At 46.2% G+C, this 25,016-nt stretch overlaps 1 protein-coding gene across 1 annotated transcript in view; it reads right to left on the bottom strand.

Moving 5' to 3' along the window:
* Positions 1-25,016, bottom strand: part of tbkbp1 (TBK1 binding protein 1) — a gene marked incomplete at both ends in the record, with an annotated part of 144,461 nt that overhangs the window by 15,710 nt on the left and 103,735 nt on the right. The window contains one exon of the mRNA XM_084322468.1: positions 12,613-12,728. Within this exon, the coding sequence (XP_084178594.1) occupies positions 12,613-12,728 (116 nt within the window). The remainder of the gene's footprint in view (positions 1-12,612; positions 12,729-25,016) is intronic.

The raw sequence follows: 25,016 nt of genomic DNA, 5'->3' as shown, positions 1-25,016 counted from the left end.
TCAATAAACATTTTTTTTTTATCTTTGACTAAATTTCCATGCTAAAATTTACCAGACCTGAAAAATCTAAGCAAATGAATAAATGGAAGATGATTAAACAGAAGGTTTTGTAGATGCAGTACTGTATTTTGCCATCCGGACACATGCAATTTGAAATATGATTATAGAATATAGAATATCAGGCCTAAAATGGTTATGCGATTAAAATGTGATTAACCCTTTATGGGTTACCTGGAAATTCACAATTTCAACTCTAGAATGTTATTTTGGTGCTATTTCAAAAGTTATCTACAATAAAAAAATAAAAAAATTAAAAATATTTTCCGTGAACAGGCCCTCGACCGGTATCGTAAAAATGTGGGGGCTATGGGGCATATTTTTCCTTAGGGGGCATTTCTATGAAACTTGGCAGGCTGATTCATAACATAAAATAAACAATACAATTTATTGGGAGTTTTCTTGAATTTGCATTGCCATGGCAACAGTAGCCGATAAAGGCCCAACGAAGAATAGCGGCCAAAACTATATAACTACATGGTACTACATGGTACTACAGGGTACTACATGATACTACATGGTACTACAGGGTAATACATGGTACTACAGGGTACTACAGGGTACTACATGATACTACATGGTACTACAGGGTACTACAGGGTACTACACAGGGTAATACAGGGTACTACATGGTATACAGGGTACTACATGGTACTACATGGTTGTGACAGGGTCCTCTCTCGAACTCCTTTGATTCTCTCATTAACAGGCGTAGTCGGAAAGATCTCGTTGGTAGGTGTTTATTTCCCGCCTCCCAAAAGTGCAGAGGTGATATAGTTTTACAAAAAATGTGAAAAAGTGAAAGTAACGTAAAACAAAATACCCTATACTTACTATATCTAACAAAGGTGGAAAAAGAGAAAACAAATAAACAAAACACAATATACTTAATACTTAACACTACACAAAGTCTAAATACACAATATCCACTACTACTTCCACTACAAGCAATACCAACACGTTTTACTAGGGATTCCGGTTACCTTCACTGTAACTCAGTCCATTCAAGACTGACGTCCCTGGGCCAAAGCAGCTCTCTTATATCCAATAGCCCCTCCCACTAGGCTTTAAACAGGATGTACATATTATTATTCTTATTAACACATTAAACCAATTCCTACACACAAAATATATATCCTCCACTATATCACATAACTTCCAACTGTTTTAAATTACAGATAACCAAGTAAACAGTACAATACAATAATATCGCTCACGTGACGATTACCTTGCGCCAACCCCTCCCATTTAACCTGGCGGATATGTGTGCTTCTGCTTGGCCAAACACGTCAACCTAGGAGTGCAGAGCGAAGCGAATGCATCATGACTGTGAGTAATAAATGTGATGTGATGAATGAATGTCTTGCTGTATGAATGTCATTCTGCTATAACAATGGAAACGGAATGAAATGATTCGGACATCCTAAGAAAGCTGACAGGAGGGAATGTTTGGTGTGTGTGTGTGTGTGTTGCTCCGCGGCATATGGCGTGTGTGCGTTCCCATGTGCGCTGTCCACATGAAACGCACCACATTACATTATACCGTTATGGTATATAGAAAGACAGACAATGAGTGTGTGTGTATGTACAGTATGCGCACTGCCCGCAAAGTCAGTGACGGAGCCGCACCGTCACATCATCCCTCTCCTCCTCGAGGTTGGCGATGTGCGGCAACCTGGATAGGTAATCTGCCACCACATTGGTCTTGCCCGATCAGTGTCGGATGTTAAACTTAAATGGCTGGAGTGAGAGGTACCATCGGGTAAGGCGGCTGTTGTGGTCCCTCATGGAGTTGATCCTGGTAAGAGCTCGGTGGTCCGTTTCCAGGTCAAATTCCCGTCCAAGCAGGTAGTACTGCAGACTCTCCAGCGCCCACTTAATGGCCAAGCCCTCCTTTTCCACTGTGGAATACCTGGTCTCCGGTGGCTTCAGCTTGCGGCTCAGGTATAGGATTGGATGTTCTTCCCCAGGGTCTCCTTGGGCCAAAACCGCTCCAAGGCCAACTTCGGATGCATCCACCTGTACCAGAAATCTTCTGGTGAAGTCCGGGCTCTTGAGGACAGGGGAAGAACATAAGTGGGATTTCAATGCTTTGAAAGCCGTTTCACACTCCTCTGACCAGATTACTGGATTCTTCTGGTCCTTATTGGTCAGTGCTGTAAGTGGGGTTGCAATGGTTGCAAACTGGGGCACAAAACGTCGGTACCAGCCAGCCAATCCCAGGAAGGACCATACTTCCTTCTTGGTCCGAGGTCGAGGGCAGTTTTGGATAGCTTCCACCTTATCCACTTGCGGACGCACCTCACCCCATCCTAGCAGGTAGCTAAGGTACCGTGTCTCCTGCTGTGCCCACTCACACTTGGCCAGGTCGAGTGTCAACCCCGCCTTTCGGATTCTTCCCAGCACCAGTGACACATCTTGGACATGCTCCTCCCAAGTCGCACTGAAGATGACCACGTCATCCAGGTATGCTGCACTGCAGTGGTCACACCCCTAGAGGACTCTGTCCATCAGTCTTTGGAAGGTGGCTGGTGCTCCATGAAGTCCAAAGGGCATCACCGTGAACTGGTACAAGCCAGCTGGTGTTCGGAATGCTGTGTAAGGCCGACACGACTTCTCCAGCGGGACCTGCCAGTATCCTTTACAGAGATCCAGGGTTGTGATGTATCTGGCAGCTCCGATCTTCTCCAGTAAGTCGTCGATCCTTGGCATGGGGTAGGAATCAAACTCAGAGATGGCATTGAGCTTCCTGAAGTCAATGCATATCCTGAGTGAACCATCTTTTTTAAAGACAATGACTACCGGACTGCACCATTCTGAGTTAGAAGGTTCAATCACTCCGAGCTTCTATCTCCAGTCGCAGCTTTTCCACCAGCTGTTGGGGGACACGGTAGGGACGTTGGCGGATTGGCCGTCCATCTTTTAGGCGAACCACATGCTCAATGAGGGTGGTTTTCCCTGGCCTGGTGGCAAATAGGGATGGAGACTCCTGGAAGACCTGGAGGAGCTGTGTAGCTTGCTCTAGAGTTAGATGTACTAGGACAGGGGTAGCAGTTGTAGTTAGAGCTCTCAGTCCTGTCTCCACTTCCTCTTCCACATCCACCTCCCTCACCAGCACAGCTGTTCCTGGCACCTGGATTGGACGTTCCTTCCATTGTTTCAGGAGGTTCACGTGATAAGTCTGTTTCTGTTTCTTCTTGTCCGGGTGATGGACCTCATATGTGACAGGACCCATCTTGCGGGTGATGAGGTATGGCCCTTGCCATTTCGACAAGAGCTTGCTGTTGGACGAAGGGAAGAGCAACAGGACTTTTTGGCCAGCCTGTAGCTCACGGTGCCTGGCCTGTTGGTCATACCAGGCCTTCTGACCTTTCTGGGCCTCACGCAGGTTGACCTCTGCCTCCTCCTGGTATCCGGCCAGCCGATCCCTCATCTCCAGCACAAACTGCACCACCCATCTGTCACTCGAATGGGTGGAAGGACCCTCCCAGCCCTTTCGGAGCAGATCCAACGGTCCCTGTACCTCCCAGCCATACAACAGTTCAAATGGTGAGAAACCTGTTGAGGCCTGGGGAACTTCTCGGTAGGCGAAGAGCAGAAATGGGAGCCAGCGATCCCAGTCCTTGCCAGTGTCATCCACAAACTTCTGCAACATCCTCTTCAGCGTCTGGTTGAACCTTTCGACCAACCCATCAGTTTGCGGGTGGTAAGGGGTGGTCCTGATCGCTGAGATGCCCAATTGTTTGTGGAAGAGATGCATCAGCCTAGAGGTGAAGTTGGTCCCCTGGTCCGTCAGGATCTCATCTGGTATCCCCACTCTGGAGAACAGCTGTACCAAAGCCCGCAGAACCACGGGAGCGGTGATGGTGCGCAGGGGAAAGGCCTCTGGGAAACGGGTGGCGTAGTCACTCACAACCAGGATGTACTGGTGTCCACCGCTGCTTTTCACCAGAGGGCCCACGATGTCCATAGCAATCCTGCGGAATGGAGTAGAGATGACAGGGAGTGGCTGGAGGAAAGCTCAGTCAGATTTGCGGGCAGGGCATGTTTTCTGACATGTGGGGCATGTGGCACAATATTGATCAATGTCAGTGTACATGCAGGGCCAATAAAAGCGCGCACTAACCCGTAAAAATGTTTTATGGCGGCCAAGATGGCCGGCCCATGGGAGGGTGTGTGCTAGGTGCATGACCAGTCCTCTACAGCTAGCAGGCACCACAAGACTTCTGTGGTCATCTGTAACTTTGTATAACACGTTATTATCAACAATGAACATTTCCCTTCCCACACAATTTGTTTTGGTCTCTTCTACCTCTTGCATAAACAACGGTTTCAAAGTCACATCTTCCCTCTGTATCACAGAAATATTGTCAGGCACTTCCCACATTTTGTCTGTTGGTTCAGGTTCTGTAGATTTTAGCTGCTTCTCAAAGCGGCGTTGGTGCAGAGATTTCTTTGGCCCCTTAGTGCCACCCTCACACAGACTACTGTCAAAATCTGGGAGTGGTTGGACTCCAGCCTTTGCCTGGGCTCGAGGTATCACAGGACACACAACATCTCCCCTCTTCCCCAAGACAGTTTGGACTGGCAATTCTGTCTCCTGCAGTAAATCCACCAGTATCGGTAAATCTCTCCCTAATATGAGATCTACCGGAAAGTTGTCTACCACCCCAACAGTTAATAGGTAAGGCTGGTTCTCAAGGGTAACAGTTATCTCTGCTTTGGGGTACAGATGCTTATCCCCATGCACACACAACACATCTGCTTGGCGGCTATAGTCCACACTGCCTACTGGCACTATACTGCGTTTCACAAATGACATAAAGCTACCAGTGTCCAACAGAGCAGTAACCTGGCGGCCATTAACAGTCACAGTCCTATAGTGCTGAGCTTGCACTTCCTTATCCCCGGTAGTCTCCACCTCAGGCCGGGGTGCATAGCAAGCGCCTGTGGCCTTAGCTTTGCGTATGGGACACGCAGAAGCTATGTGGCCTGACTGCTGGCAATAGTAACACACAAAGTCAAAGTCCTTACCGGCTGCTCGTTGGTTTGGGGCAGAGCTGGGGTTACCTGGAGGTTCCTGGTTATACCCTCGCGGTGCAGGCCTTGGATAGGGTGGCTGGAGCAACTGCTGGGGTTCTGCACTGGTGGAGTGTACAGCTGGTCCTCCTCTTCGAGCGTTGACGAACTGTAGAGCCAGTTTAGCAGCTGCCAGTCCCTCCCCTGGCTCATGCTCCTTCACCCATGTCCTCACCTCGGAGGGAAGTAGCAGGAGTAACTGCTCCAAGATGATTGCCTCTCCAACCTCCTCCTTGCTGTGCTGCTCGGGCCAAATCAAGCGACGGTAGAGGCCCTTCAGGCGGTGATAGGTCTCGGTGGGGTTCTCTCCCGGTGGTACCGCAGTGGACCGGAACTTCTGCCGGTACGTCTCTGGAGAGATGTCGAACTTCATCAGCAGTGCCGTCTTCAGGTCTGCATAGCAGTGGGCTCTTTCCTCATCCATCGCCGTGTAGGCCTCCAATGCCTTCCCGGACAGCAGTGGCACGAGTCGGCATGCCCACTCACTTTCCGCCCTGTTCTAGCCATGCGCTCAAAACGTAAGAGATAGTTCTCAATGTCCTCACCCATCAAAAATTGGGGAATTTTAGGCTCACTATAGTGCCTCCAATCTGGCCTTGACTGCTCCGGCCTACTGACTGAGTCAGGAAACTGCAGAGAGGGTGCCACTGACGGTGCATCCTGGTACCCACGCCGGGGTGCAGGTGTTGGCGGGTCAAGTCTGTGGTTGCTTGCTGTCCCTGGAGTTGCAATAGGGTCATGCAAGTTTGGGGCAGGCAGTGAAACATTTTGACATTGCTGGGGAGCTGGTTGAACCAGTGGAAGAGTGGTCCGCAGGCCTCGAATCTCTGCCAGCAGGCCCTCCTCTCTCCTTTGCTGTCCTGCTAGGAAGTCTCTCATTATTACCAGCAGTTCTCCCCCTGGTCCACCGGGTCTGACTCTCAAGCCCGGTCGGTATCACCAGTTGCCGACTCCTCATCTCGCTCTTGTCTCTGGGAGCGCAGTCCGGCGCGCTGCCTGGGCAGGCGGGTTATCTTCTTTCGGCTAGCCATCCCACTTCTGACACCATATGTGACGGGGTCCTCTCTCAAACTCCTTTGATTCTCTCATTAACAGGCGTAGTCGGAAAGATCTCGTTGGTGGGTGTTTATTTCCCGCCTCCCAAAAGTGCAGAGGTGATATAGTTTTAAAAAAAAATTGAAAAAGTGAAAGTAACGTAAAACAAAATACTAGGGATGCTCGATATTGGCTTTTTTACCGATACCGATATTCCGATATTGTCCAACTCTTAATTTCCGATACCGATATCAACCGATATCAACCGATACCGATATATGCAGGGTTTCCCCGTCCAAAAAACTGAATAATTTCAGGTAACTAATAATTTCACTGGATATATAATAAATATTGTTATTGTTTTTAATTTTTTTTAAACCGATATTTTCCGATATCACATTTGACTGCCGATATCGGCTGATAATATCGGTCGGCCGATAATATCGGACATCCCTACAAAATACCCTATACTTACTATATCTAACAAAGGTGGAAAAAGAGAAAACAAATAAACAAAACACAATATACTTAATACTTAACACTACACAAAGTCTAAATACACAATATCCACTACTACTTCCACTACAAGCAATACCAACACGTTTTACTAGGGATTCCGGTTAACTTCACTGTAACTCAGTCCATTCAAGACTGACGTCCCTGGGCCAAAGCAGCTCTCTTATATCCAATAGCCCCTCCCACTAGGCTTTAAACAGGATGGTGTAGTGACTACAGTATTGGTTCGTGTTCATCTTCTGACTATGTTGTGTAGTGGGAGGGAACTAATGATCTGGCACCGGGGCCAGAGGGGACATCTATTTAGGTTGCACTGGTTGTTATTCATTCATTGCTGTGCTGGGATTCATGTGCTGGTGTTCTTGTTTACTGACATGGCTTTGTACATTAAACAAGCATTACGTTACCTCCGTTTATTCCTCTTTCCTCCGGGCACTACACTGGTGACCCTGACGTGATTTTTGTTACGGCGGATTGTGTACAATAATCGGCGAACGAACATTCTTTCAAAATGTCCGGACGAGGAAGACGTTCTGGCCATCGGCAGCCATCACCATCCCCCGTCAGGGAAGCGCAGGGTGCGCGCGCGCCCACGATCAAACTACCTGAGTTCTGGGAGGCGGCTCCGGCTGCATGGTTTGCTATTGTGGAGGCAAACTTCAACAAGAGCTACGTGGATGACGACGACGACCGGTACAACCACACGGTGGCAGTGTTGGGCAGCTCCACCGCAGCTCGAGTGGTAGGTTTTTTGTCTGATCCCCCGGCGACGAACAAATATGAGCGCCTCAAGACCCTACTGCTAGATACATTTGAACTGTCCGCTGCAGAGAGGGTGCGCCGCTTATTTTCTATGTCGGAATTGGGAGACGAGAGACCTTCTGCCCGCATGGAGAGGATGCTGAATCTGCTGGGGAGAGAAGACCCCATGATCATCTTTACGGAGCTGTTCATGCGCACGCTGCCGGCACAAGTGAGGATGGCACTGGCCAACACCGACATCGTGGGCCCCCGCGCCCTGGCCAGGGAGGCGGACCGTTTCGTTTTGGCCATGCCTCAGCGGTCCACCGACCTGCTCGCTCCCGCGACCGCCCCGCCACCGGACCGTCGCAGGAGAGCGAGGGATGACGCCAGGCCTTCTGGTCAGCACGGTAACGCAGCGGGCCATTGCTTCTTCCATGCCACGTTTGGCGCCAAGGCCAGACGGTGCCGCTCACCCTGCACCTTCGGACCTACGGGAAACGGCGGGGCCGGCGCTCAGTAGTGGCCCTGAGCGCTGGCGTAACCAACAGGCTGCTCTTCATCCGAGACACCGCCTCTGGTCGCAGTTTCCTTTGCGACACGGGTGCCCAGTGGAGCATCATTCCGGCAGAGAGGTCGGATGTGGCAAAAGAAGAGCGCGGTCCGCAGTTGGCGGGTGCGGACGGCACGCCCATCCGCTCTTACGGCACAAGGGCGGTGGACGTATGCTTCGGAGGACAATGTTTTTCGTGGGATTTTGTCGTTGCGGCTGTCACGTTCCCCCTCCTTGGCGCGGATTTTCTGTGCGCCCACAACCTGCTGGTGGACGTGGGGAACAAGCGCCTGGTCAACTCGCAGACTTTCGCTTCCTTTGCATGTACGCAGGGGGAGGCCATCTACGGCGGGTGGTCCAATACACTCGCCGAAAGTGACCAGTACCTTCGGCTGCTCGCTGAGTTCCCCGACCTGGGCAAGCCCACTTTTTCCTCGCCCACGGTGAAACACGGGGTGGAGCACCACATTGAGACCAGTGGGCCGCCCCTCTACGCCAGGGCCAGACGCCTCAACCCGGAGAAGCTGGCCGTCGCCAGGGCGGAGTTTGCGCACATGGAGCAGGTGGGCATCGTTCGGCGCTCGAACAGCCCTTGGGCGTCTCCCCTGCACATCGTTCCTAAGTCAGACGGTGGGTGGCGCCCATGTGGGGACTACCGCCGCCTCAACGACGCGTCCAAGCCTGACCGCTACCCGGTCCCGCATGTCCAGGACTTTGCGGCGAACCTGGCAGGCAATCGCTTCTTCTCGAAAGTGGACCTGGTACGGGGGTACCATCAAGTGCCGGTGCACCCCGAGGACGTCCCCAAGACGGCCGTCGTCACGCCCTTTGGGCTTTTCGAGTTCTTGCGAATGCCGTTCGGCCTGAAGAACGCGGCGCAGACCTTCCAACGCCTCATGCACTCGGTGCTCCGGGACCTGCCATTCCTCTTCGTCTACTTGGACGACATCCTCGTAGCGAGCGCCACTGAGGAGGAGCACCTGTCCCACCTCCGAACCCTGTTCTCACGGCTCAGCCAGCATGGGCTGATCATCAACCCGGCGAAGTGTGAGTTCGGGCGGGGCGCCATCGACTTCCTCGGGCACCGGGTCTCCGCAGAGGGGGTGTCCCCCCTCCCCTCGAAGGTGGAAGCTGTCGCCGCGTTTCCGCGCCCCCGCACAGTCAGCGAGCTCAAGGGGTTCATCGGGATGGTGACTTTTTATTATCGTTTCCTCCGCCACATCGCTCACATCCTGCGGCCTCTGTACGACGCCCAGAAGGGCAAGACGATGAAGCAGCCGGTGGACTGGACGGCGGAGCGGGTCAAGGCTTTTCAAGACACCAAGGAGGCCCTGGCCCGTGCGGCCATGTTGGCCCACCCCTCGCCCTCGGCGCCCACCGCTCTCACCACGGACGCCTCTGATTTTGCTGTGGGAGCGGTGTGCGAGCAGTGGGTTGGGGACGCCTGGCAGCCGCTTGCCTTCTTCAGCCGCCAGCTGTCGCCCAGGGAACAGAGATACAGCACGTTCGACAGGGAGCTCCTCGGGCTGTGGCTTGCTGTCAGGCACTTCCGTTTCTTGCTGGAGGGACGCGAGTTTACGGCCTACGTGGACCATAAGCCGCTCACGCACGCCATGTCCAAGGCGGCGGAGCCGTGGTCCGACCGCCAGCAGCGCCAGCTCGCCTACGTGTCCGAGTTCACCACGGACATCCAGCACGTTGCTGGGAAGTCCAACCAGGTGGCAGATTGTCTCTCCAGAGCGGTGGTCGGTGCGGTGCAGCTGGGTTTGGACTACGTCAGCATGGCTGCGGACCAGGCCGCCGATCCTGCCGTCCAAGCTCTCAAGTCGTCGGACACTGGACTGCGCCTGGAGGAGGTGGTGTTCGGTGACGCGGGGGCTACGCTCTTGTGCGACGTCTCCATGGGTCAGCCACGGCCGGTGGTCCCCGCCAACTGGAGGCGCCCTGTCTTCGAGGCCATACACAGCTTGTCTCAACCTGGCAGGAAGCCGTCCTCGCGACTGGTGTCGGAGAAATTTGTGTGGCAGGGGCTCAAGAGGGATGTGAGAGCCTGGGTCGACACGTGCACCGCCTGCCAGCGCGCCAAGGTGCATCGGCACATCAAGGCCCCCCTGGAACAGTTCTCTGTGCCCGAGCGGAGGTTCGACCATGTCAACGTGGACCTGGTGGGACCGCTGCCCCCCTCGCACGGATACAACTACCTTTTCACCATGGTGGACAGGACGACTCGCTGGCCGGAGGCGGTCCCGCTCTCCTCAACGACGGCCCCCGACCTGGCCCGGGCATTCATCTCGGTGTGGGTCTCCCGCTACGGCACCCCGGCTGATCTCTCCTCTGACCGTGGCTCACAGTTCACTTCGGAACTGTGGGCGGCGGTGGCGGAGAGTCTGGGGGTCAAGCTCCACTGTACGACCGCCTACCATCCGCAGGCAAATGGGCTCTGCGAGCGTTTTCATCGCTCCATGAAGGCCGCCCTTCGAGCCAGCCTCACGGACGGCGACTGGCTGGACAAGCTCCCGTGGGTCATGCTGGGGCTCAGGACGGCGCCGAAGGAGGACCTCCAGTCGTCGTCGGCCGAGCTGGTTTTTGGACAACCGCTACGGGTCCCCGGTGACTTTATTCCCAGGTCGACAGAGCCCTGGTCTGCCGCTGCTCAGCGCGCCTCGCTGCTGGACAGCGCCAGGACTTTCGTCCCGGTCCCGACTACGCAGCATGGGGTCCCTACGTCGAGGATGCCCCCGGAGCTGCACTCGGCGAGGTTCGTGTTCATCCGTCACGATGGCCACAGGACTCCGCTACGCCCTCCTTACGACGGACCCTTCCGCGTCATCGAGGCCAGGGCCAAGAACTTTGTGGTCGACGTGGGGGGTAGGCCTGAGTGTGTTTCCGTGGATCGCCTCAAGCCGGCACACTTGGACCTTGAACTGCCCCTGGACTTGGCCCTGCCGCCGCGCAGGGGCCGGCCCCCGGTCCTGCCTCCCCTGCCACGCCGGGGCCATTCCCCCCTGCGACCCCTCGGACCCCCCGCCGCTCGTGAGCGTCTGGTCACTGACCCCCATCCTGCTCGGCAGGAGGATGTGACGGACGCTGTCACACCCCCTCCCGCACCTCCTGACTTTACCTACAGTCGTAGGGGCCGGGCCATACGCCCTCCTCACCGTGAGGATTTCGTATATTGAGGTGAACACTGGGGGGGCTGGTGTAGTGACTACAGTATTGGTTCGTGTTCATCTTCTGACTATGTTGTGTAGTGGGAGGGAACTAATGATCTGGCACCGGGGCCAGAGGGGACATCTATTTAGGTTGCACTGGTTGTTATTCATTCATTGCTGTGCTGGGATTCATGTGCTGGTGTTCTTGTTTACTGACGTGGCTTTGTACATTAAACAAGCATTACGTTACCTCCGTTTATTCCTCTTTCCTCCGGGCACTACAATGTACATATTATTATTCTTATTAACACATTAAACCAATTCCTACACACAAAATATATATCCTCCACTATATCACATAACTTCCAACTGTTTTAAATTACAGATAACCAAGTAAACAGTACAATACAATAATATCGCTCACGTGACGATTACCTTGCGCCAACCCCTCCCATTTAACCTGGCGGATATGTGTGCTTCTGCTTGGCCAAACACGTCAACCTAGGAGTGCAGAGCGAAGCGAATGCATCATGACTGTGAGTAATAAATGTGATGTGATGAATGAATGTCTTGCTGTATGAATGTCATTCTGCTATAACAACGGAAACGGAATGAAATGATTGTTTGTGCGCATTCGGACATCCTAAGAAAGCTGACAGGAGGGAATGTTTGGTGTGTGTGTGTGTGTGTGTTGCTCCGCGGCATATGGCGTGTGTGCGTTCCCATGTGCGCTGTCCACATGAAACGCACCACATTACATTATACCGTTATGGTATATAGAAAGACAGACAATGAGTGTGTGTGTATGTACAGTATGCGCACTGCCCGCAAAGTCAGTGACGGAGCCGCACCATCACAATGGTACTACATGGCACTACAGGGTACTACATGGCAGAGAGTTTTCACAATAAAAAAACATGATTATTTGAATAATTGTATGTGATTCACAGAAAAAAGACAGTTATTGATCATAGTTTTGTATAAAAGTATTCTGTACTTCTGTATGACAACTATTAAAGAAACTTGAAACTTGAAACTAGTTAAAAAGGGGCCATGAGACTCTTCAGATGGATACATTATACAGTATTTATTTCAGATTCCTTTAACTACTAACTATTTGAGTGCACAATTGCTGTCCTGGCCAATATTTCTAAATCAGGATGCTTTGCAAGGAAACATGATTTTCACCAACATCTCCTCATGATTTCTGGAACATTGCTGTTGAGTTTTTCCAAATGTTGTGTTTTTGCCTCATGCCATTTGGCCCATTCAATGTTATGTATTGTATATACTTCACATGGATACAACACATTATACTGTATACGTACATATACAGTATATATATATATATGGAGAGAGAGGGAGGGAGAGAGAGAGAGAGAGAGAGAGAGAGAGAGAGAGAGAGAGAGAGAGAGAGAGAGAGAGAGAGAGAGAGAGAGAGAGAGAGAGAGAACGAACAAACGAACTGTAAACACTGACCTGGGCTAGCTTGGTCCTGCGAGGCCTTCCTCAGAATGTCATTCTGCTTGGAGCTGAGTACTTGCAGCCGTCCCAGCTCCTCTGTTAGCTCAGTGTAAGCCAGAGCCAAGTTCACCCTGAGGGGAGAGAGGGTGTTATGTAATCGTTACAATCATTAGCATTCAATTATGACGCAATATTAATACTATATTCCTTCCAAAAATGTATCCTGGTATTTCCGTAATTTCTTTTCAAAATGTAAATGTCATGATATTACCATCAGTATCATAATTTCAATTGGACATCATAGTACATTTCATTTCAATAACATTTCAAACCTTTATTTATACAGGTAAAAATCTCATAGAGACACAATACAATACAAAAGTGGTACCATGGTGCTACAGTACATATAGCGTTTACCAGGGTGCGATCCACGGGGGGAGCTGGATGAGCTATAGCTCCCCTAGATCAGCTCCCCTGAAAACATGATTTGTGATTTTTTGGGGGGTCTCTAAATTACTGAAAATAAATGCTACTTTTGCCATGCATTTCTCATTTTTCTGTAATTTTCTGTATCATCATCGTGTATAATAATAAACGTATGCTATTTTGGATGTAAGATTAATGATTTGCGCACTAATTCACACACGTATTATGGCAACATGCATGCTATGCAATTACCATTCGGAGCGCGGCGGCGCTGCAGCCTGCACGCACGGCACAAATCAAACTTGACCCGCACGTTGTAACCTGTGACTTGTTGACAGTGATAGTTTTGACAGGTAAATAAGGTCATTCAGGAATGGATAATGTCTAAACGAAAAATGCAACAAGTAAGCCTAACCAATTTTGGTTTCACGATGAAAGTGAAGCAGTCAATGGACTTGACAGAGCAGCAGGAGGCGGGATCATCTACAGGCGACACCGTTACACCTGCTGCTGGTGCTGCTGCCCGGTGCTGCTGCCCGGTGACCGTGCCGGCGCCTGCTGCGGTCGTATCAGAACAGGAGTCTGAGAGATATCACGAGATACTGTAGACAGTGTTGGATCTATCATCTATCTAACTAAATGGATACTTTTTTTTATCATGGAATGTGCTGTGCAGACAGCCGGACCACAACTACATCAACAAGTGAGTTAATTGTCTATTATGTGTTCTGTAGTTATTGAAACTGATTGAATATATGACAGGATTCAAGAGGTTTATTTGTCACATACATACATACACAACACAAGGCCTACTAAAGGCTACAGTAACGTCTGCGATCACAGTCCGACTCCTCCCCGCGCGGCTCACCCAAAGACCATGCTATGGTTTGCACACTGGCGTTTACCATGGCAGTATCATGGTAAGTTATTTAGGCCTATACAATGGCCGGCGCCGTGGTAAAACTGAAATTATCATCAAACTATCATAATACCTTTTTGTAAGGGTGTTAAGTGGGTGGACATATCCACTTAAATTTTTTTTTAATCTGGCGGTTACACTAAAGGGAAAACACCAAAGTTTCATTTAACTTTTCTGAACGTTGCATTTATGCAGTCAGGTTAGACGCCGTTTGTCTCCTGTATGCGCGGGAGGTATTTGTCGCGTGCACAAGCCAGACAGAGAGAGAGAGCAGAGTGTGTTTGCCTAAAAGCACAGCAGAGAATTATGGCATCATTAACCGAACTCAGCCCAACGTCTCTTCACCGTCCATTATTATATTATTATTTTCTGTACGTCGGCAGATCTATGTTGGAGTACGTTACTCCACTTCTCCTTAAACGTATATTACGATACCATTTCCAATCACAGCTCACGAGCAAAACCTGCTCTCTTGTAAATTACACACCACCAGACCAGCCTTTTTTCTCCAGCTCCAACACTGGCATTTACAATACGCAGGTGCGTGGGCCAAGCCCGGATTAACCAACTTGGGCCTCGAGCTCCCCCTAGTGACGAAGGGCCTCCACTACACTAGTAAAAAGAAATACGAAAAAATATATATATAATCAGATCCAGGTTCACTTTCACAGCGTCTATAGTGACTTACTAGTATCATCTCATCTCTATCTATTACAATCTGACAGCATCCAATCAATTTGCGCGAGAGAAGAAGTAACGTTACAATTCAGAATGACGGATCCAGTCGAAAATGATACCAAAGATTGCTTCGTTTGCTACGTGGTGGTCAACAAAAAACGAATTGCAATACGCAAAACGTGCGGGTCAAAATCACAGATGGAGACGCAACAACTTCCAACTTCGTTTAACATTTTGCTGCACAAAGAACTTGGCTTGCTACTGTGAATGAATGAATGAATGAATGAATGAATGAATGAATGAATGAATGAATGAATGAATGAATGAATGAATGAATGAATGAATGAATGAAAACTTTATTTAACAGATTGCAGAATGGGTACAATACAGTACGGCTCAATACAAACAATTGTTATGGGGATGCACACCAGAAAAATACTTTCGTCTTGTTTACATCAGGGTCCCCCATTTTCAATTCATCATGACACTTATGTATACAGTACTGTTTTATGATACATTTATGACATACAAGACATACAAGTATACAGTACTGTATAAGAGACATAGATCATGAGAAACAGAAATATATACATTCAAAGGGGAAGAAACTGTACATTGGAGGGGGTTGGGTGGGGGCGGGGGTTTGGACATTTGGGGCCAGTTTTTAATTGCAGCCACCCGTAGGTGCTCTTTGAGAGCGGTTTTGAAGGAGGGTAGGGATTCACATTGTATAGGGCGTTCCACATTGTTGTGGCATAATTGCTAAACGTGTTTAGTCCCTTGTTTGAGCCGAATCTGGGTTGAACATGATTTGTGGAACTCCCTCTGGTGTTGTGGTCATGGTATGGTCGTGGTTAGGGATGTCCCGATCACCTTTTTTTGCTTCCGATCCGATCCCGAGCATGTGGTTTTAAATATCTATCGATCCGATCGTTTCCGATCCGATCTTTCACATTAGTAATCAATTTTGACGCATTTTTGTCAGAAACTGGCAGAGTGAGACAAGCCCATCTGTTGCCTATAATAGTCCGGGGGCGCGAGCGCGGAGGCGTTTGTTATTACATTCACCCTGAGAAATGTGCTTCTGCTTCATATAAGAAATATTAAAAGTTTCAATATATGTTTGCACATTAGTATACATTCAGTGTTCGACTTACGTAATGGTCCATTCTGGTCTGAAACGCCGACGATAAACCTCAGTCACGTAACGTTATCCTCCAGGTGAAAATTTAGTCTGAAAACTTCGCCTCCAGCCTGCTGCTTCATGAGTTTTTCCTCCACGCGGAATCTCCTCCTTGCAAACATTGCAACTGGCTTGACTTTATATTTTAAAATGCTTAGTTCCAAACCTCTGACATTAAGTCTAGCTGCTCAAGTCAGTGGATATTAACCGTGTTTCGGGAGCGACGTGTTGTTGTTGTGGTCGCGTGTAGCGTGTAGCGTCTAAATTAAAGGGAATGTTTGTTGCAACGGTGAAAATTAAAGGGGAATGTGTTTGTTGTGGATAATTATTCTGCTCTGTGTGACAATAAATACATTAATGATGATATATTATATGTAATTTAAAACCAAAACTAAGGCCTCCGTATGAGTTTAAGACGTGGACATGGTCATGTTTGTTGAATAAAATTTTTCTTTTTTTGACTGCCGATTTTTATTATTATTTTTTCCCGATCCCCGATACTCTGAAAAGCACGTGATCGACGCCGATTCCGATCACGTGATCGGATCGGGACATCCCTAGTCGTGGTATTCACTGACCTTTGGGAAGTATTTCGACATGTACATGGGTATCTTAGTGGTGTAGTGTATATTGTAGACCAGGCCCATTGCAAGTTGCTGTACTCTGTCGTCTACTCTAAGCCATCCTAGGTTGTCAAAATGGGCAGGGGTGAGGTGGGTTTTAGAAGTAAGGTCAAGCAGTAGTCTGACCAGTTTGTTTTGTGATGTTTGTAGGCTTGTTTTTAGCTGAACAATAAAGTATAATATATTGTGTGGTACCCTGTCAATAACTTTGGCAGACAGGGAATATAATAAATTTTCAATACTTAAAATAAAGTCCTCAACTATACTTTCTCTCTCTCGATGGATAGCTGTTTATTGACGTGTTAAAAACGCATCAGTAGGAGGATTACTGTAATTTGTATTACTGTAGTTTGCCTGGTATGTAGCCTTGGTTGGTGGCTGCCCCACCAATGTTTTACATATAAAAAAAACACCACTGTGCGGGCGTGCACATGTGTGTGTGGCTGTGGGGGCCTCCACAAGAGTCTGGCCCAGAGGCCTCTGAATTCTTAATCTGAGCTTGGCGTGGGCTCACGCCGTCTATACAGCACGATAAAAGGATATAATAAAAATACTATCAAGTAAATAAACAGTGTAAAGATATATCTCTTATATATCTCCATCACATTTAACCGTGGAAAGAGAGAGCGGGCGCGCTCTGATGGACGACATTGAACAAGTGTATAATACAAGATAATAAACACCCGTTTATAAAGAACCAACCTGTGTCCTTGTCGTTGGGGAGAGAGCTACAGTCTATCGGTCTATACATTACGCTTGTGACGGAGACAGACTTTTCGAAACCTTCATTTGGGAGAAATAAATAATACGTTTAATAATAAGTAAGACAACGGATACGTTTAACTAATTCCATATAAATCGATAGTTTATTATCCGTGGCCTGCCGTGTGTTTTTGACTTAAGTAATCTGGACCTTCAGAACAGTTTGTCTCAAACATTGGCTATAGGCTTCTAAAACAATTGAATAGGCTAAACTTAATTTTAAACTATTTAATTCATATTTCTTTAGTTTGCAATAATGCAACTGCAAGCCAATGTTCCGAGACATATTACTTTCGATCGTTTAACGGGAGTATTTAGCGCTCGGACATTCCAGCTGGCTAAAGTGATATTACCATTATCATCATAATCAGACTTTATAGAGTGAAATAGGACATCATGAACAATGCCTTACTTCCCCATCCTCCCGCTTCCCCAAACGAAGGAATAAAAAAAAAAAAAAAAGCATTACCTTTGTGAAGCTGCTGGGCAATACACGGAGTGGTGGTAGAACTAAACATATTGTTTAGGCTTCAGCTCAAACTCCAATCAAATAATACTAGTCGCTCTTATGTAGCTATAGGCAATAACAAATAAAGTCATGTCTCTGACCAGACCAGGAAATTATAATGTAACCTGGAGTAAAAGAAATAATTATATATACACACACACTCATATATATACATACATAATACATACATATGACATACCCGTACATCCGAGGGAATGCTTTGAGAATGAAAATTAAGCTTATATAATAATAATAATAATAATAATAATAATAATAATAATAATAATAATAATAATAATAATAATAATAATAATAATAATTATTATTATTATTATTATTATTATTATTATTATTATTATTATTATTATTATTATTATTATTATTATAATCATAATAATAATAATAATAATAATAATAATAATAATAATAATAATAATAATAATAATAATAATAATAATAATAATAATAATAATAATAGAAGTATTGTAATAATAATTTAAAAGAGAATAGGGTATCTTCAGTCAGCCTTATAGGCTATGGTCCTAGAGCTGCATTTAAAGAGGAAAATCAAGCATAGTCTATATTAACACTTTGACTGCCACTCACGGCTAATCTCGGGTTTACGATTGTGACGTTGAAAGCCACTCACGAGATTTCTCTGAATTTTTTATTTAATTTCTTTTTAGCGATCTGAAATCATATTGCATCACGCGAGCCTACCCTAGCCTACCCAGGGGCCGCCGGCGATCAGATGTGAAAAAAGCGCCCCCTATCGTCTCCCAGATGGTAATTCACCCTTTTGAAGTGGACTCAATGAAAATGGATGGGGGAAAAAAATATTCCAGTCCACATTTCACTTCTCACCCATGCAGCCGGAGTACCAGAGTTCATTCAGGGGGCTCTGAGCCCCGCGGATCATGAGTTCTACTGTATACACGTTAGATCTATACACTTATCGATTTTTTCGAATGGTGATCAGGAATTGGAATATACCAGTTGGATACCATCTGATGTCAGGTAAGGAATCTATGTTATCAGTGTTAGGATAATCAGACTCGTTTTCATGAAGATAATCTTTTTTGTGATATGTGCTCCAGCGGTTTCACTGTAAAATCCATGAGGAAATGAAAGCAGCTATTATCAGCGCGCGCCTCGAACGTGCGTGCGTGCACGTATACTATTGATCATCTAGCGTTTATTTGAAAACAATTCATAAATAGGCCGACAAATATCAACGTTCTGGAATATTCCAGTAAAAGGCGATTATCACAGAATGGGCTGTTTTTCACCTGAAAACGGGTGCTTTTCAAAATGCTCTCAAACGGAAATGAAGCGATAAAAAACCAATCTGCCTTGACAACACTGACTGGAAAATGATTCTTTGATAAGCGACGGGCAGATTAGACACATAGCCATAATTTAAAACATAGATTAGGCGATATTAACGTTAAGTCGTGCGCCCCCTGGTGGCACTGAAAGTGTTAATAAGAGAATTTTTATTTTATTTTTATTCTTATTTATTTACTATTTTTCCCCCCCGCTGGTAGTATAAAAAAAAGGGGAAAAGGTATCTCCAGTTTGGCGAATCGTTCGTTCATGCCGCTGTTCATCTTATTAATAGCCAGTGATGCCACAGATTACTTGTAAAAGTAATCTGATTACTGATTACTGATTACTCCTTTAAAAAGTAATCTAAGTTACTTTACTGATTACTTGATTATCAGAGTAACTTAGTTACTTTGAAAGTAACTAGGTTACGAAGTCGCCGTCGTTCCCCCAACAGTTTTTTTTAAACGCTTTATTGAAAGTGCATAAATTGTTTTTAACTTGTTTCTCTGCACATAACGTAAATTGTTAAACTAGTGCTTCAGCTTCTGTACCATCAAGTATGGTAAAGCAACAGTCTATGATGCTCACAGCATTAGAGCAGCCAGCCAGTGGTTTTACAAAACCAGTGTATCACATCTAACAAATGCAGGCTGAACTATTATTTCAATTATATCAACTGTAACTATTAAATTGTTTTTATAAATGTCTCTCTATAAACATACAATCAGTCTCTCTTTAACATGTAAATTAACTGTAAATCTGGCAAATAAGAGCTTTTGCTCTGCCACCATCAACCCTCCTGTACCTAGTCGAAGCGTCGGCTAGTGTTGTGATTCCAGATGCTTTCAATGCAATTGGATGTGCTGTTTTTAGCGGTAGACAGTATTTTGTTTCCTCCGCCGTGAAGTAGTGACTGAGGCTACGTTTAGACAAGCGTTTTGGGGTGGAATTCTGAACAGAAACCGCAAAAGTCATCTTGCGGTTTCACTTTTAATTTTGCCAAACGTTTTGGGGTGGAATTCTCCGACTACGGAGCCCTGCTGTCACACGATTGGCGCATATGTCACATGACGTGCTGTGAAGACCCGCCCTACTCTGCCTCTGATTCGCAGACTGTGGATGGGGAATGTGATTGGACCAAAGCAGAGTCACTCAGACAGAGGGACCAGTCACGCCGCGGGACACATTCTTGTATTTAACCCTTTCACTGCCACACCACGTCACTCCCAAAAGAAAAAGAGCTCAAAATGTATTTTTGACTGTCGAAAACGAAATAAAATACTGCATTCCGCCTGCATTATGAATTTATGATGAGATAGTAACGAAATAGTAATGCACAGCCACTTGGACAAGTAACTGCAATCAGATTACTGGCTTTTAAAGATTAACGCGTTAGATTACTATTTTCGGGGGAAAGTAATCAGATTACAATAACGCGTTACTTAGTAACGTGTTACTGGCATCACTGTTAATAGCGGATAGAATGTTTGAAAGTGACGGGTTGTCCTCCATGCGTTGCTCACTAGTGCCTCGTATTTTACATCTTGAGCAATAATATTTGCGTCTTGTTCTAGCAGCGTTCTGTGATATCATCATCGATCTGTCATATCAAGGGCACGCGGACGTCGGTGTCTAGTGCGCATGGGCGTTGGGCGTGAACGGCTCCGTATCTGGCTTGCGCAGTTTACATGGCACCGTTGCAAGGGAGTTTTGAAAATAAAAACCCCTTTTGAGCGTTGACGCTAGGAAAACGAAAATGCCTGCCAAAATGGCGTTGCCTTTTAACTTGGACATGCAAAGGAAATAATTCGAAAATGAAACGTTGTAAGTGTAACCAGGGCCTAAGCTTTCACTCTGATCAAGTACCGCCAATGGAAATGACCCTAAAACTCTTGTTTTTCACTTGATGTCAGATGAAAACTGGTTGAAGTGACATTCTTGCAGGTTCTTACTATGGTGCTCTGCTGTACATTGCATCAGCCCATTGTCTACATATGCTGGATACTGTATATCATGGCGCTTTAAGGTGTGTGTGTGTGTGTGTGTGTGTGTGCGTGTGCGTGTGCGTGCGTGCGTGCGTGCGTGCGTGCGTGCGTGCGTGCGTGCGTGCGTGCGTGTGTGTGTGTGTGTGTGCGTGCGTGTGCTGTATGAAACTGCTGTACTGCTGCCAGGTTGCTCTTGGAAAATATATTTTAATCTCAATGGGTCTTACCTGGTTAAATAAAGGTTAATGGAAAATGTCCTTTGTCATTAAAATGTGTTGCTGTATTATCAGGGCTGTATTATGCCACTAGGGGTACCTGGGCAAGAGAGTTTCACACCCCTGTACTTGTAACTATAGGCTGGGGACCATGTCCATTAGAATCCTGCTTGCATGGGCACATGTTCCGTTTGAAATGAGTGAAACAATGCAATTAATATACCTTCTGGTTGTCTGGGGCCCCTGAAGATCCAGGGCCCTGGGGCATTTGCCCAGTATGTCTGATCAGTAATCCAGGCATGTGTATTATCTTTCCAAGTGTATAACTAATTACATATTCAGGGATGAATTTAGATCGACTCACAAATAATTGTTGACCCTTTATCATCTTCTATTCCAAAATAGAGTGACTGAAGCCTTACTATATTAGTGGAAATACTTTGGAAAACAAGTTGGCAAAATGGGAGACAGATGCTTATTTTTTTGCTTGCCAATTACACTGCATAACTTAAGAGCATAAAATCACACTGTTTATTGCGAGGCAGTGAGTCTCTCTCTGGGCCATTAGAGAGCACTTCTATTTCAAGAAGCCTGAATGAGGCAAGCTTACTCACAGGCATCAGCTCCTTTACCATGGCAACAAGCCGTCTTTGTATTAATAGCTTAATTGAAAGATAAATATAAATACAAATAGACGAACCCCAGTATTAATTTTAGACACTCCCCAAAACAAAGTGAACCGATGTAAGCATTACTGAGATGGTGTGTTAAAACTATGAAGAAATGGTGACAGAAACCCCAAAGACACAAATCGGTGGATGACATTGAGCATCAGTAACAAAAGTAATGTAATAATGATATGATGAAACGTGGATGAAAGGTGAGAGATAAGGTTGGTCAAATGGACTGCATTTATATAACTTAGCTTTTATTCTGTCCTTATTCTGTCTTGCTCAAGGACACTTTGACCACTCAGATTTTGAGGTGAGCTGTGTGCGTGTGTGTGTGTGTGTGTGTGTGTGTGTGTGTGTGTGTGGTGTGTGTGTGTGTGTGTGTGTGTGTGTGTGTGTGTGTGTGTGTGTGTGTGTGTGTGTGTGTGTGTGTGTGTGTGTGTGTGTGTGTGTGTGTGTGTGTGTGTGTGTGTGTGTGTGTGTGTGTGTGTGTGTGTGTGTGTGTGTGTGTGTGTGTGTGTGTGTGTGTGTGCTGTATGAAACTGCCGTACTGTTGCCATTTATAGCCAGGTTGCTCTTGGAAAATATATTTTAATCTCAATGGGTCTTACCTGGTTAAATAAAGGTTAATGAAAAATGAAAATGTATCTAAAATGTCCTTTGTCGCCCCTTGGTTGGTGCAAGACATAGGCATACAGTACAGTGCAGTAGTGGCTGTGTGGTTGTGAAGATAGAGAGGGTGACTGGTAGATATGTGTGTAAATCCCACAGAGCTGATAAGGGAACGGCTTATCTCACATCTTATCACACTTCAACCATTTTCTGCATTGTACCTCACTGTTTACTCATTTTACTCACTGTACTTAGATTGTACCTAGGTTGTACTTTAGATTGTATATTGTACTGTATATTGTATATGTATAGTGTATCCTCTTTACTTACTTTTTACTTACTTACTTTTTTTTTTACTGTATGAAGCACACTCTCAGGGGCTCATACAGAACCAAGCATTTCATCGTAAAGTATGTGTATTTTATTGTGATCATTAATAAACAAACTTGAACTCTGAACTCTGAACTATGTCCCAGTGTTGACTTCAACTCGACTCATCGCCAACAACGCCGGCGGTAGATGGAAGATAAAAACGGGGGGAAAAGGAAGTCCAAGTTCTGTCTGCAAGTTTTATTTCACAGCTTCAATTCATTCTCTAACCAAAATCAAGATTTCAACAAGCCACGTTTTAGTACCTCGATACCAGAGCTGTGCCATGATGATCAACACTGTGCTCTCTGTAGCTACAGTAGTGGAGGTGACACGTGAGAGAGGCAGATGATCAACACTGTGCTCTCTGTAGCTACAGTAGTGGAGGTGACACGTGAGAGAGGCAGATGATCCACACTGTGCTCTCTGTAGCTACAGTAGTGGAGGTGACACGTGAGAGAGGCAGATGATCCACACTGTGCTCTCTGTAGCTACAGTAGTGGAGGTGACACGTGAGAGAGGCAGATGATCAACACTGTGCTCTCTGTAGCTACACTAGTGGAGGTGACACGTGAGAGAGGCAGATGATCAACACTGTGCTCTCTGTAGCTACAGTAGTGGAGGTGACACACGAGAGAGGCAGATGATCAACACTGTGCTCTCTGTAGCTACAGTAGTGGAGGTGACACGTGAGAGAGGCAGATGATCAACACTGTGCTCTCTGTAGCTACAGTAGTGGAGGTGACACACGAGAGAGGCAGATGATCAACACTGCTCTCTGTAGCTACAGTGGTGGAGGTGACACACGAGAGAGGCAGATGATCAACACTGTGCTCTCTGTAGCTACAGTAGTGGAGGTGACACGTGAGAGAGGCAGATGATCAACACTGTGCTCTCTGTAGCTACAGTAGTGGAGGTGACACACGAGAGAGGCAGATGCGGTGGACTAGCACCGGCCTCTAATCTGATGAGGCACGTCTTATCTCAACTCCTGAAACCAATTTAACACAAATCTGTGTGCTTTTGACGAGAAACTGACTCAGTTCCTTTCCCAGAGAGATGGTGCCAGATAGGACTTAGTAAAAAAAACTAAAAAAAAAATTACTAAAATTCTTAACGTAGAGGAATAGATATAGCCTACAGAATTGCATTGCAAACAACAGAAATGCAGCCAGCACAGCAGAAAAGCATCATGCACTGTCAAATAAAAATGTATTATAATCTAGCAAGCCCACACACTCACTAAATAACTTGTCTTGAGGCTTGTGTCTGTGTCTGTGTGTGTGCGTAGGTATGCGTGGGTGTGAATGTGAGTGTGTGTGTGTGTTTGTGTGAGGAGTGGAGGACAGCTATAATATTAAAGGAACAAATCAGATTTTGCCTGCTGAGCTTCCAAACTTCTAAACTACACTAAACGTGAGGGCAGTAAAATGTATAGTTCACAGTTAGGAGATATCAACAAAGATAATGTAAATAATTATGTAAAAAATAAACACATAAAAATTACTATCGGGTCATTTCGATTTTGTTCCATGATAGGCCTTTTTTCATTTTTTATATATTAATCAAATTGATCAACTATATCAACTGTATATGAACTAAATCAATGTCAATTAAACTACACCATTGATAAAGTGTTAACTCTTACTTTAGGAGAAAGGGGAAATAATATTTCCACTGCATAGAAGCAAAACCAAACTGAAGCTAACTGACAACTTCCAACCGTTAGTCACCGCTACACGACTGGTCCGCTTCGTTCCCCCCCCGAACCTGCCATGAGTCAGACACAATGAGTGGGCAAAGACATCTTTAAGATATCCATAACTCATTCACTTACAGATATTGTGGAGGCCCTTGCTGACACTGCAGACAATAATGTATTGTCTACATATTTCTGTCCATCTTCATTAAAACACAGTATTTAGTTTTCCAGTACAAATCACAACGCTTTTTTATTTTATGTTGTTATCCTGCAATACAGTTGTCATGGTGATATTCCATTTCAAAACAACATTTTCTTTACAATGTAGGCCTATTTCAATTTATTTTACTCAATTCAACCTAAAAATATACAGTACATATATCCCTAATAGTATGTATAAATCGTGGATGACAGTATAGTAAAAATCCATACCTTTG

Source organism: Notolepis coatsorum, assembly GCF_963971535.1.
Source record: "Notolepis coatsorum genome assembly, chromosome: 10".
Classification (NCBI taxonomy): Eukaryota; Metazoa; Chordata; class Actinopteri; order Aulopiformes; family Paralepididae; genus Notolepis; species Notolepis coatsorum.
This window is presented reverse-complemented; position numbering and strand designations above follow the sequence as displayed.